We start from the raw sequence: 12,390 nt of genomic DNA, 5'->3' as shown, positions 1-12,390 counted from the left end.
ATACTTTTCCCAGGTCCCCCCTCCTCTCATTTCTGTCATCCTCTGCTCATTATCAGGAAATCTCGACTAGTTTACATCAGTTGGATCCTGTCTGTTTTATGAAGGGGGGAGGAGGGAGATTAGTTGCCAGCAGAGAGCGGAGAACAAAGGATTACACAGCAGTTAGCCGCTGAAAGCCCCTATTCAGAGGTCAGAGAGGTCAGTGCTGACTCAGAGGATAGAGCCTGGTGATATAGCTGTAAATTAACTGTTGTCCTGTTTTGGTGCCTCATCTCCCTCCACCCCTCCCCTTTTCATAGAGAACAATAAAGACAGGGGAAGAGCTTCCAACTGTTTTTCGGCTAATAAACCCAATTACAAAGTTTCTTAAAATCGCCTGTACTATTGATTTCTGCAAAAAAAAATAAAAAATAACTACAGTGACACTTTAAGCCTCTACATAAATCCTTCATGCCTTTTGCACTGGCAGGGGATTACTTAAAGTGACACTGTCACCCCCTTTGTGCATTCTGACATCTCTACACAGGTGTAAAGGGTAAATTTAGCGGTTTTCATACCTTATTTTATATCATACGTCATGGTGCTTGTTCGAGTAAAAAGTGATCTTTTATCAACTGCAGATTGTGTTAAGTGGGCGGGGCCTCGCGGCATTAGCGCCACTTAGCCCCGCCCACAATGTCACAGTTGGCCCCGTCCCCTCGCCGGCCATTGGAACAGGCTGGCCGAAAGGTCTAGACCCTACCCCGTTCACGTCGGCCAATCAATGGGCGTCAAGGGGCGGGCCAACTGCCGTGAGGCCACGCCCACTATATACAATCTGTAGTTGATAAAAGGACACTTTTTACTTGAACAACCACCATGACGTATGATATGAAATAAGGTATAAAAAACGCTAAATTTGCCCTGTACACCTGTGTAGTGATGTCAGAATGCACAAAGGGGGTGACAGTGTCACTTTAAGACTGACATTCCCAAAAGTCTTGTCCCTCTGTATGTGAGAAATCCCTTCAGGCTCTGTTTTGCCCTTGTTGCAATGATCCCCACAGAGTGGAAGCTGCCCCTGATTGGTAACATTTTATTAATGTGCTCTTTACTACCCCTTTATTTGTGCATATTACAGCTATTGTATATTAATAATCAGCTTCTTTTGGCTGTAATACCATTAAGATTCCATTTTTATTGAAATGTATAGCTCTTTGTGTGCTGAAAGGTATGCTTTACCTTTTTAAAAAAAACTTAAAAGGTTATCACAGATTAATGCCAAAACAATGTTATACATTTTTATTTCTGGCTTCCCCTTTTTGTTATGTTAAATGTACAAAAAATTCCTTTATCCCACCTAATATAAAACTGCACTTAAAATTCTGAAAATGAATCCCAAATTCCTTTTTCAGAGTTTGAATAACTCAATTACTTTTTTTTCTTCTTCTTGTTATTATTAGTATTATTGCTTGACAACTGTGAATATTTGTGTCCAGATGTAATACATACCCCCTCCCGAGAGCACTGAAAGTATTAGGTGCTTTTATGTGAATGATATATTGTACTTTTTTTTTCTTTTTTTTCTTTTTTTCTTTATCTTTATTGCGTTGCTTCTCTTCTCTCCAAGTAGAAACAAAAAATGGCTTAATCTTGCAGGGTGGAATAAAAGATGGAATGTAGTCTTGGGAAGACTTCCTTTATGCCTGCAGTACAACGTGCGCTGCTGACTGAAAGTGCCTGTGGGCATTTGGTCCCTATAGCCTGTATTGTTGTCAGTTAAATGGGATCATGAGTGTTTGAAAGGTGTTTGAGAATGAACTGAAAATCATTTTCACAAGTGGATGATTACTTCTGCCACATGTTAACCCAGCTCCATCAGAATGACCCAGATTTTTGAGACTGCATTAATTGCTCTTTCAACCTTGACTGAGATTTTTCTCTTTAAGAAAGCCCTTTGCTGGACTCAGCAGCTACATGTATTGAATTTCTCTTCCCGTATTTTGTTCATTGTCTGAGCCAAATAAAACCTTGTAAATATAGAGGATTTACCATGTGGGCTGTAGATTGCTTCATTCCTCAGAATGAAAAGGAGAAATCAAAATGGTCTATGAGAAGTAATAACTGCCCTTTTCCACATTTTCTCTGCTGAATACTTCCAGTATTCAGCATACAATTATGTTTTTCAACTATTCATTAGTGCTGATTTTTCATCTTGAAGTATAACCATGAACTGTCACAGCATGGACTAGTGCAAATAAATTGCCATATTCCTTTTCATATCCCTTACCAGAAGAAAAGAAATCATGATGTTTCATGTTATACTGTGATTGGAAAGCATGTGATTTGCAATACTCTAAAAAAATGTTCATAAACCGTTAAATGAAGAGCCATACATACTAATTTGTAAATGTGGAGATTTTTGAATTTTAAAAGAAATTAGCAGTTTTTTCTTGCATATCAAGACATAATCTCTGATTGCTGATAAAAGGGGCAAAATTAAATGTTCGATGTATGAATTAAACATATTTAGCGTTCCCACCTATAGATTCCTTTTTTTTTTGTTTAGGAAATAAAATTTGTATCAAATTTTAAATTCTGTTGTAGCTATTGTAATTTAAATTATTATTTTTTTAAATAGAGCCTTTTAATACAAGCTCAGCTTGTTTAACTAGTATTTATTTTTCGAAAATGTATATATTTTTTTTTAATCTGATATTTGTATAAAAAAATAGGTTTCAGAATCTGACGATATCAGCAGGTGTAGAAAAGCTACTTTTAAAGGAATCTTGTTGGATTAAGACTATATTAGGAGGACCATTGGGAAGGCAAATTACCGTTGCACGTCTTCATCAAATATCCGCTTTGTGCTATTGATGCTTAAAGCCTTTGTTGGTTTAATCCCACGTGAAAACATGTGATTACAGAATAAAGAGGGCAGTCAGTGCTCTTTTATAATGGATATGTAACAGAGATCCTCTCAAAATGATGTGCTTATTATAGTGACTGCTCATTCTGAACAATTTAGTAATACATGACCAAATGATTTCTGTAAACATCTAGAGGCATGTGGAACAGTACAACCATATTACACAATGTTTTGCTTTTTAATCTGAAATTTGCTGTGTGTTATAAGTAATGTGTGTATAAATGTGCAAATTTAATGTATTACTTTCAGAGTCCTTCAATTTTTATTTTCAGATTTAAAATAGATGTCCACCATGTTTTATTGTTTTAATAAAATTGAGGGTATACTTATTTTACCAAGCTCCTACCACTTCCATTTCAATGCACCATTGGTCCCCTTTCAGTCTTTACTTGCTGGTTCCTCTCAACATTGAATGTGTGAATGTTACAGCCAATCAAAGGGACCAGGCTGGAACAGGTAGTAGAGGCAGATGGGGAACCTACAGTGCACCAGGAGTTAGAGAGATCCATAAGTATATCTTTCTGTATTTTACTAAGTGATACTGAAATTCTGTACAATACCTTTCAGTAAGTTTACTTGTTACTACGAGTCAAAAGTTTTAGAAATAGAAAACATCAATGTTACAGTTTTTTTTTTCATTCACACAGTTTAAAGGGAACCATTCACCCCGTGGCCCCAGGCAGAAACTGACATACAGTGACATAAAGGTCAATATACTTACCACATCGCTCCCGGTCCCGTCCCGGATCCCGTTGTTTACATGGAGAAATCGCCGATTCTTCTTCTTGCGCCCATTATGGTAATGAGCCGAGATGAGTCCAACGTCCATAGGATACGACGGACGAGTCCAACTTATTCATGAAGTCCTCTTCTCGTTGCCGCCCATCCACGCCTCTTGGAACTTGATTGACGTCTTCAGTCTTCTGACGAATTCCCGCGCAGGCGCCGTTGCGATGGTCTCGTCACCTCTTCTGCGCCTGTGCGGTAAACAGGATACGTGCTCGAGACAATCGGCGCACGCGCAGTAAACAGTGAAGCTGCAGAGCGGTGTCAATTGTGAACTGCGCATGCGCCGAAAACGACCGTCACGGCGCCTGCGCGGGATCTGGTGAGAAGAAAGAAGACGAGGAGGAAAAAGACCCGGTGTCAATCAAGTGTTGGAGGCGGGGAGAAGGCTGGACTTCGGGCCCGGCGGCGCTCATTACTATAATGGGTGCGAGAAGAAGAATCAGAGATTTCTCTGTGTCAACAACGGGATCCGGGACGGGACCGGGAGCGATGTGGTAAGTATATTGAGCTTTATGTCACTGTATGTCAGTTTCTGCCTGGGGCCACGGGGTGAATGGTTCCCTTTAAGTACAGAAGATCGCAAAAAAAATTTAAAGTTATGTTGCCACAAAATATAAAAAAATATAATTAGGACCTCTGACATCAATTATGAGTAACCAAGGGTTTCAATCACTAAACTAGCACTGAACAAAAAAAAAAACAAGCTGATCAAGAAAAAGTTATAACCACAACTATATGACCAAAATTTATATTCTTTTATTAATTAATAAATCCCAAATTCATCCCATAAAAACAAAAAATATACACTAAGGACACTTAAAAACAAGGTGCAGGGAACCTTTTTGTTGTTGGTTGCTATGTTCCCACAAAGCCTTTTTTGGCTGTTTTAGGCCAAACAATGGCCATTATTGTACAAATGACAGACATCATTATGAAATAACGGCTGTAATTTTACCTCAAATGGCCAAAAAAGATGTTGTGGGAACATAACCTAAAGGGTATTCTGGCCAGGACACCTTTTTTTTGTAAATCTGAGGGAGGGGGTGGGTGAAAAAAATATCCACTTACCTCCATGGCTCCTGCACTGGTGCCAGCTTTCTGAAACCCTGGTTCCCCAGTGTGCATCTGCTTCCTTGTCTTAAGAAGTGAAGTGGTAGGCCCACCCAACTATTCAGTAGCAGAGGCGGGACACCGCTCCAGGCTCTGAGTGGTTGAACTGGCCCACCAAGTCACATTTCAAGACCAGGAAAAGTCTGCACACCATGGGGCCAGAGTGGTGGAATTGGACATCAGCCAAGACAACAGTGTTGTTGTTTATTTTTAACCATTCACTCTCTAGGCTTTTCCAAAAAAGGGGGGCCCTGGATGGAATACCCCTTTTAAAGGTTCAAAAACATAAGGTTTAAAACATAAAAATATTTTTTTTTTTACCTCAAATGCAACAGTAGTCTGAATTTCTGACTTTTTCAGGGGAGACACCAAGGGCAGATGCATTTCAGCATAGAAAGCATATTTTGATTTGAAGTGGGTTACAATGTATTCCTACAGTTGTCTACATTTTTGGAGATTACTTTGGAATCCTCTGATTTAAAATAACTAGTGTTGGAACAATTTGTATTACAACACTTACTGGGGTAGGATTTGACTAGTTGTGCTTATCAGGACAGAACACATTGCTATTATAATGGCAAGATAAAGGCAATTAACAAAAGATGACATGTGTACATACAGTTGTGCTCAAAGGTTTACATACCCCTGCAGAATTGTTGCCTTTTTGGGGGTGGGGGGGGGGGGCAGGGGGGTTGGTTGGGTGGCTTGGTAAATCCATTTATTGTCAAACTACTTTGTTTTATCTTTTTAAATCATAATGACAACCAAAAACATCCAAATGACCTTGATGAAAGGTTTACATGCATAAGTTTTTGATACTATGTACTGCCCGCTCTAACATCAATGACAGCTTGAAGTCTTTTATGGTAGTTGTGGATGAGGCTGTTTATTTTCTCAGATGGAAAGCTGCCCATTTTTCTTGGCGAAAAGCCTCCAGTTCCTCTAAATTCCAGGGCTGTTTTGAGATCTCCTCAGGGTGGCTTAATGATATTGAGGTTAAGAGACTCAGATGGCCACTCCAGAGCCTTCACTTTGTTCTGCTATAGCCAATGACAGGTCTACTTAAAATGTTGTTTAGAGAGTTCTTAGTTTCCTATGATTGCTGTATAGCTGTAGCAGAATGAGCAATGTGTGTGTGTGTGTGTGTGTGTGTGTGTGTGTTTTTGAGTGTAAATGTATATAATACATTGTAATTCAAAATTCCTCCTTTATTTTTCCTAGCTACTTATATGCTGTGGGGCAGAAGGTCTGGAAACGATGGAAGAAACGTTACTTTGTCCTTGTTCAGGTTTGTGTATTTTATTTAATTTTTGTTTTTTTAATAAATGCTATAATTCTTTTCAACATTTTTAGGAAAACAATTACACTTCACAACATTTGTATCATGTAAAGATACATGGAAAGAATAAAGCAAAGAAAAAGTAAAATAGACTATGCAGGTTCATGATTTGGTTACATAAAGTAAAAACATCCAAACCCAAGCTTGCAGCATTTCATTACTGATTTCTGCAGAAGTTTGATGCCTATGTCCTTGTCTTCCAGGACTCCTTAGGGCTGTATCCAACTTTTACAGCCACCAGTAATCAAATGCTGCACAGTCTGGTTTGGACAGACCCAAGCATGCACGAGATTCATTCGTCTTTTTACTCTGACTTTGGATGGTAAACAGTATGAACCACTAATGGACAACTATAGGGACTGGGTGATTAACCTCTTAACGAGTAGAAGAGTATACTCTTCCTGCCGCCATTGAGGGGAAGCAGAGAAGGCTCACAATGCGGGTCAAAGCTGGCAGCTGCTTTTAAATAGCTGGTGTCCCCCATCCCTGCTTTCTTGTGGGGGGGGACCTCCCCCCCCCCCCACACACACACACTGCGATTGCAGAGAGGAGATTCCTTCACCTTGCTGGGCCCCAGCGTCGCAGTGACGCAGATTCCGGCTCCGCAATCTGTAGATCTGGGCTGCAGCAACCCACAGTAATAAACTTCTGATCTAATCGATCAGTGCTATATTAAGTATACAGCAGTGATCATTGCAGTAATAATAAAATTCCCACAGGGGGAATTAATAAAAAAAACGTATTGTAGATAACATGTTTTACCATAGTGTGAACTGGTGTAAACATAAAACCCCTCAAAATAAAAAGAATTGCACTTTTTTTTTTTGTTTCATTGCACCAACAATTTTTTTTCTGGTTTAGCAGCATATTTTATGGGAAAAATTAAGTCTGTCATTGCACAGTATAATTGGTGTCGCATAAAATAAGGGCTCTGTGGGTCTGTACGTGAAAAAAATTTAAGCGCCTTTGCCTTTTAAACACGGAGGCGAAAATGAAAGGGCAAAAATGAAAATTGTTTTAGTCATTAAAGGGTTGAAGGGGTAACCAAGAATTCAGACAAAAAATTGAAAGAAAGACAAGAGCATTACACACATAAAGCAATAGTGTATCTTAACTATGTATTCACACAAGTATATTTTCGGATCCACACTTTTTACAGACATTATGGAGTTAATTTCTGTTATTTCCACAAAGAATGCAAATGTCATAGACTTCTATTAGTGTGTTTGTGCCGCAATTAGGTTCTCACTAGGACATGTCCTTTTTTCGAATCAGCTAAAATTGCGGATTTGCAAATATTGTGAACATGTAAATGGTTACACAGAATCCAATTGGGATATAAATTTGTCCACAATTATGTATATGCAATTATTGACTTAGAACTGTCACATATAATCGTACTGTTGCAACCCTACCAAACACCCCCCCCCCCCCCTCCTCCATGTGTTCCTTTTCACTGCAGTGAGAGTAGGCTTGGATTTACCATCATCCCGTATGGGAAAGGGACTTCAATTTCTATCATGCATTGCTGATGTCTAATACAAGCCTTTCGTCTCCCCTGTATTACTTGGCTGCTTATTATAACCTACAACAAGGACAACTACCAATGTCAAATAAATGTATAACTTTAAATTGCTGATAAACTCATAACATTACTTGGAGTTAAAAGTTGCATGTAGCCATACACACAGGACTAACACACGTAACAAAAAATTGCACAATTCATATATAGGGGGGCACCAAATAAGATTGCACAGAAGTCTGTAAACTCTATGGGGGAGATTTATCTAAAATGTTGTAAAGTGAAACTGGCTCAGTTGCCCCCAACAACCAGATTCCACCTTTCATTCCTCACAGGCTCTTTGGAAAATGAAAGGTGCAATCTGATTGGTTGCTAAGGGCAACTGAGCCAGTTTCACTTAACACAGGGGTGGGGAACCTCCGGCCCGCGGGCCGCATCCGGCCCCTGACACTTCCGGATGTGGCCCGCGGCTCCCCTGTGACATGCGCCGCTCTGGAGGAGAAGGAGCTGACACACACGGCATCCTCCTGTGTCTGTGACAGCTGCCAGGAGGATGCTGTGAGTGCCGGCTCCTTCCCCTCAGAGCGGTGCACATCTTCTGACTCCTCCTGTGACGTGCGCCGCGCTGGTGAGGCAGGAGCTGGCACAGACACAGGAAGATGTGTTGTATGCCGGCTCCTGCCTCACCAGCGCGGCGCACGTCTTCTGACTCCTGCGGGCCGCGCGCGATGACGTCATTTCATCGCGCGCCGCCTGCAGGAGAAGACCGGCACAGAAGAGAGGAGGGAGAAGAGGACCTGGACAGCGTGGGAGCGGAGGAAAGGTGAGTGGGATGTTTATTTTTTTCATTTGGGGCAGACACTGGGGGTTAACTAGGCCACCAGGGACATGACTGGGGGGGGGGGGGGTTAACTAGGCTAACAGGGACATGACTGGGGGGGGGGGGTTAACTAGGCGACCAGGGACATGACGGGGGGGTTAACTAGGCCACCAGGGACATGACTGGGGGGTTAACTAGGCCACCAGGGACATGACTGGGGGGTTAACTAGGCCACCAGGGACATGACTGGGGGGTTAACTAGGCCACAAGGGACATGACTGGGGGGTTAACTAGGCCACCAGGGACATGACTGGGGGGTTAACTAGGCCACAAGGGACATGACTGGGGGGTTAACTAGGCCACCAGGGACATGACTGGGGGGTTAACTAGGCCACAAGGGACATGACTGGGGGGTTAACTAGGCCACCAGGGACATGACTGGGGGGTTAACTAGGCCACCAGGGACATGACTGGGGGGTAAACTAGGCCACCAGGGACATGACTGGGGGGTTAACTAGGCCACCAGGGACATGACTGGGGGGTTAACTAGGCCACCAGGGACATGACTGGGGGGTTAACTAGGCCACCAGGGACATGACTGGGGGGTTAACTAGGCCACAAGGGACATGACTGGGGGGTTAACTAGGCCACCAGGGACATGACTGGGGGGTTAACTAGGCTACCAGGGACATGACTGAGGAGTTAACTAGGCCACCAGGGACATGACTGAGGGGTTAACTAGGCTACCAGGGACATGAATGAGGAGTTAACTAGGCCACCAGGGACATGACTGAGGAGTTAACTAGGCCACCAGGGACATGACTGAGGAGTTAACTAGGCCACCAGGGACATGACTGAGGAGTTAACTAGGCTTCCAGGGACATGACTGAGGAGTTAACTAGGCTACCAGGGACATGACTGAGGAGTTAACTAGGCTACCAGGGACATGACTGGGGGGGTTAACTAGGCCACCAGGGACATGGCTGGGGGGTTAACTAGGCTACCAGGGACATCACTAAGGATTCAAATCAGGTACAAGGGGCATCACAGAGGGTTAACTACAATAGCAGGGGCATTAGGGGAACAATACTTTGCCTTGTTCGGGTGCTGCAAACCCCCGCTACTAACTGCCGCGCACGGTATAACATTGAGTGCGGCCCTCGAATGATTTTATTAAGGCCCGACCGGCCCTCGACATGGAAAAGGTTCCCCACCCCTGACTTAACACCATGTTTGATAAATCTCCCCCTATATGTCCTATTGCACTACCCCATCACCTGAACCCACCCCTCTACTATGTGCCTCTACTACATACTTCACTATGTTTAAACGTAACCCAAAGGAGGTCAGGAACATAAAAAAAATTATATTGCTGGTGTAGAAGTGTTTCTCAATGTTGCTTATTTCCAGGAGGTCCTCCTGTTCCTGACCTCCTCTGGATTTACAGACTTCTGTGCAATAGATTGGTAATATTTGATGCCCCCTATATATGAATTGTGCAATATTTAGATAGATCGTCCTATGTGTATGGCTACATGCAACTTTTAACTCCATGTAATGTTATGATATTATGATCAATTTAATAAAGTTATACGTTTAACTCTATAGTTTCTCACATTAGTAACTGGTTCCTTTTCTCTTCTGTCTTATTGAGGAATAATTCATCTTCCTATAACTCTTTGTGCTGACACTGAGCATGCCTGAAAAGAAAGCTAACTCTAGGCAGCTAACTGGTGCACATGAATAGCACAGGAATGTTAGGATAATATATTACAATTTGGATTATTTTTTAACTTTTAGCCCTACTAATCGTTTGTCCATAAAACCATTGCAATAATTTTTGTCTCTCCTTAAATAGGTAAGCCAATACACATTTGCTATGTGTAGCTACAGGGAAAAGAAAGCAGAACCCCAGGAATTAATGCAGCTGGAGGGATACACAGTGGATTACACAGACCCTCACTCAGGTAATAATTTAATTCTGCCATTTTGTACTATTTTATTTTATATTATATTGAATATTGCTGTAAAGTACTTGCCTGTCTGCGTTCCCCTAGTGCGTCTCTCTTACTCTCCTGCTGCCGTCAGCTCTGTTGAGGGCAGAGCATCAGCGTCTGAATTTTCTTGGCCATCAGCTTCCCTCAAAGGAGCACTGGTTACCAGTCAAGGCATTAGAACACTGAGCTAGTCAGGGCTCCGGCTCAGTTTCCAATGATTGCATGGGGCAGGCTATTTTAAAACAGGTTTATACCTTTGGCCATTGCCTATGGATTTTTTTTCTTTGGCTTGTTAAACTCAGCTTTTTTTTGTCATTTTTGGATCTTCTGGCTTTGGAATTTTGGACTACCTGCTGTTTCTGATCATTACACAACCTCCTAGCTTTGACTATTGGACCGATAGCTCTGGCTTCTAATTTTGGCAGAATTAAGTGATTTTTTGGTTTCTTTTTTTTTAGGATCATTTCACTCTTTTCCTAAAGATCTAATCACTTACCTGTCATTACAGTTGCTAATAGTATGAGATGGCCTACAAGCTAATAGTTATAACATGAGTGTCCTAAAATAGCGTTGGGGTAATTTCAACATCCCTTATTAACTAGACTTTTTTTTAAGGGTCCTAACTGATCTGTGGTAGTTAGAGATGAGCGAACCGGGTTCGGGTTCGAGTCCATCCGAACCCGATCGTTCGGCATTTGATTAGCGGGGGCTGCTGAAATTGGATAAAGCTCTAAGGTTGTCTGGAAAACATGGATACGGCCAATGACTATATCCATGTTTTCCACATAGCCTTAGGGCTTTATCCAAGTTCAGCAGCCACTGCTAATCAAATGCTGAAAGTTCGGGTTCGGATGGACTCGAGCATGCTCCAGGTTCGCTCATCTCTAGTGGTAGTAAGAGGTTATCTCACCATTCTTGATAGTATAGTTTATTGAAGGGGTTAGAGTAGTGAAAAGATTAAAGGGGTACTCAACTGGTTTCAGTAAATTATATAGATTTGTAATTTACTTCTATTTAAAAAAATCTTAAGTCTTCCAGTACTTATCTGCTGTATATCCTGCAGAAAGTGGTGTTTTATTTTCAGTATGACACAGTGCTCTCTGCTGCCACCCCTGTCCAAGACAGGAACTGTCCAGAGCAGGAGAGGTTTTTTATGGGCATCTGCTTCTGCTCTGGACAGTTTCTGTCTCTGACAGGGGTGGCAGCAGAGAGCACTGTGTAAGATTGAAAAGAAAACGCCAAGTATGGGAAGACTTGAGATTTTTAAATAGATGTAAATTACAAATCTATTTAACTTTCGGGAACCAGTTGATTTGAAAGAAAAAGATTTTGGATGTGTCGACAGGTCTATGAATTAGGCGAGCACAGCTTCCGTCATCCATGCTGGGTCTGGGCTATCAATCATCGCCAGGCACCTGCTGCAACCATCGGAACCAGAATTACGCTCTGATCCTGTTAGTTAATTCTATAGGTGCTGTGTTCAGTGCAACCGCAGCCTCTGTAGGAATGCTACGAGGGAGAAATCTCCCTCTGTTCACCATTGGGGCTCTGCAGAAGTAAAATCCCGGAGGCCTCACTGAGTATACACATGCGTAACAACACTGGCAATTTCATTATCACATGATTTAACACACACGGTGACGGCAAAAAAATCAATGTTAGAAAAATACTAATTTTGCCATTTTTTTCATTAAATATGGATGTTGTTCAGAAGAAAGTCATAAGGATATTAGCCAAAATTTACCACTATTCAACTGTCTTGGAATAGCTTGGATAAGTAAAGCATCATGTAGCTATTACCGTTTAAAGTGAGAACAGTCAGATAAAAAAATGGGCCATAATTAGCCCCGTCCTGAAGGGGTTAAGGTACAATATTTCAATAAAAAGAAAAAAGTAAAATGAGCA

The 12,390-nt window shown here is 41.8% G+C and overlaps 1 protein-coding gene across 2 annotated transcripts in view; it reads left to right on the top strand.

Annotated features, from left to right (window-relative positions):
* The window catches only part of CADPS2 (calcium dependent secretion activator 2), a 424,688-nt gene that overhangs the window by 146,652 nt on the left and 265,646 nt on the right, over positions 1-12,390 (top strand). For both annotated transcript variants that reach the window (XM_069976609.1, XM_069976601.1), the window contains exons 9-10: positions 6,029-6,095; positions 10,347-10,455. In XM_069976609.1, coding sequence (XP_069832710.1) covers positions 6,029-6,095; positions 10,347-10,455 — 176 coding nt within the window. The remainder of the gene's footprint in view (positions 1-6,028; positions 6,096-10,346; positions 10,456-12,390) is intronic.

This window comes from Dendropsophus ebraccatus, chromosome 1 (assembly GCF_027789765.1).
Source record: "Dendropsophus ebraccatus isolate aDenEbr1 chromosome 1, aDenEbr1.pat, whole genome shotgun sequence".
In the NCBI taxonomy this organism is placed as follows: Eukaryota; Metazoa; Chordata; class Amphibia; order Anura; family Hylidae; genus Dendropsophus; species Dendropsophus ebraccatus.
The sequence above is the reverse complement of the archived record's forward strand: the minus strand, read 5'-3'. Positions and strand labels throughout refer to the sequence as shown.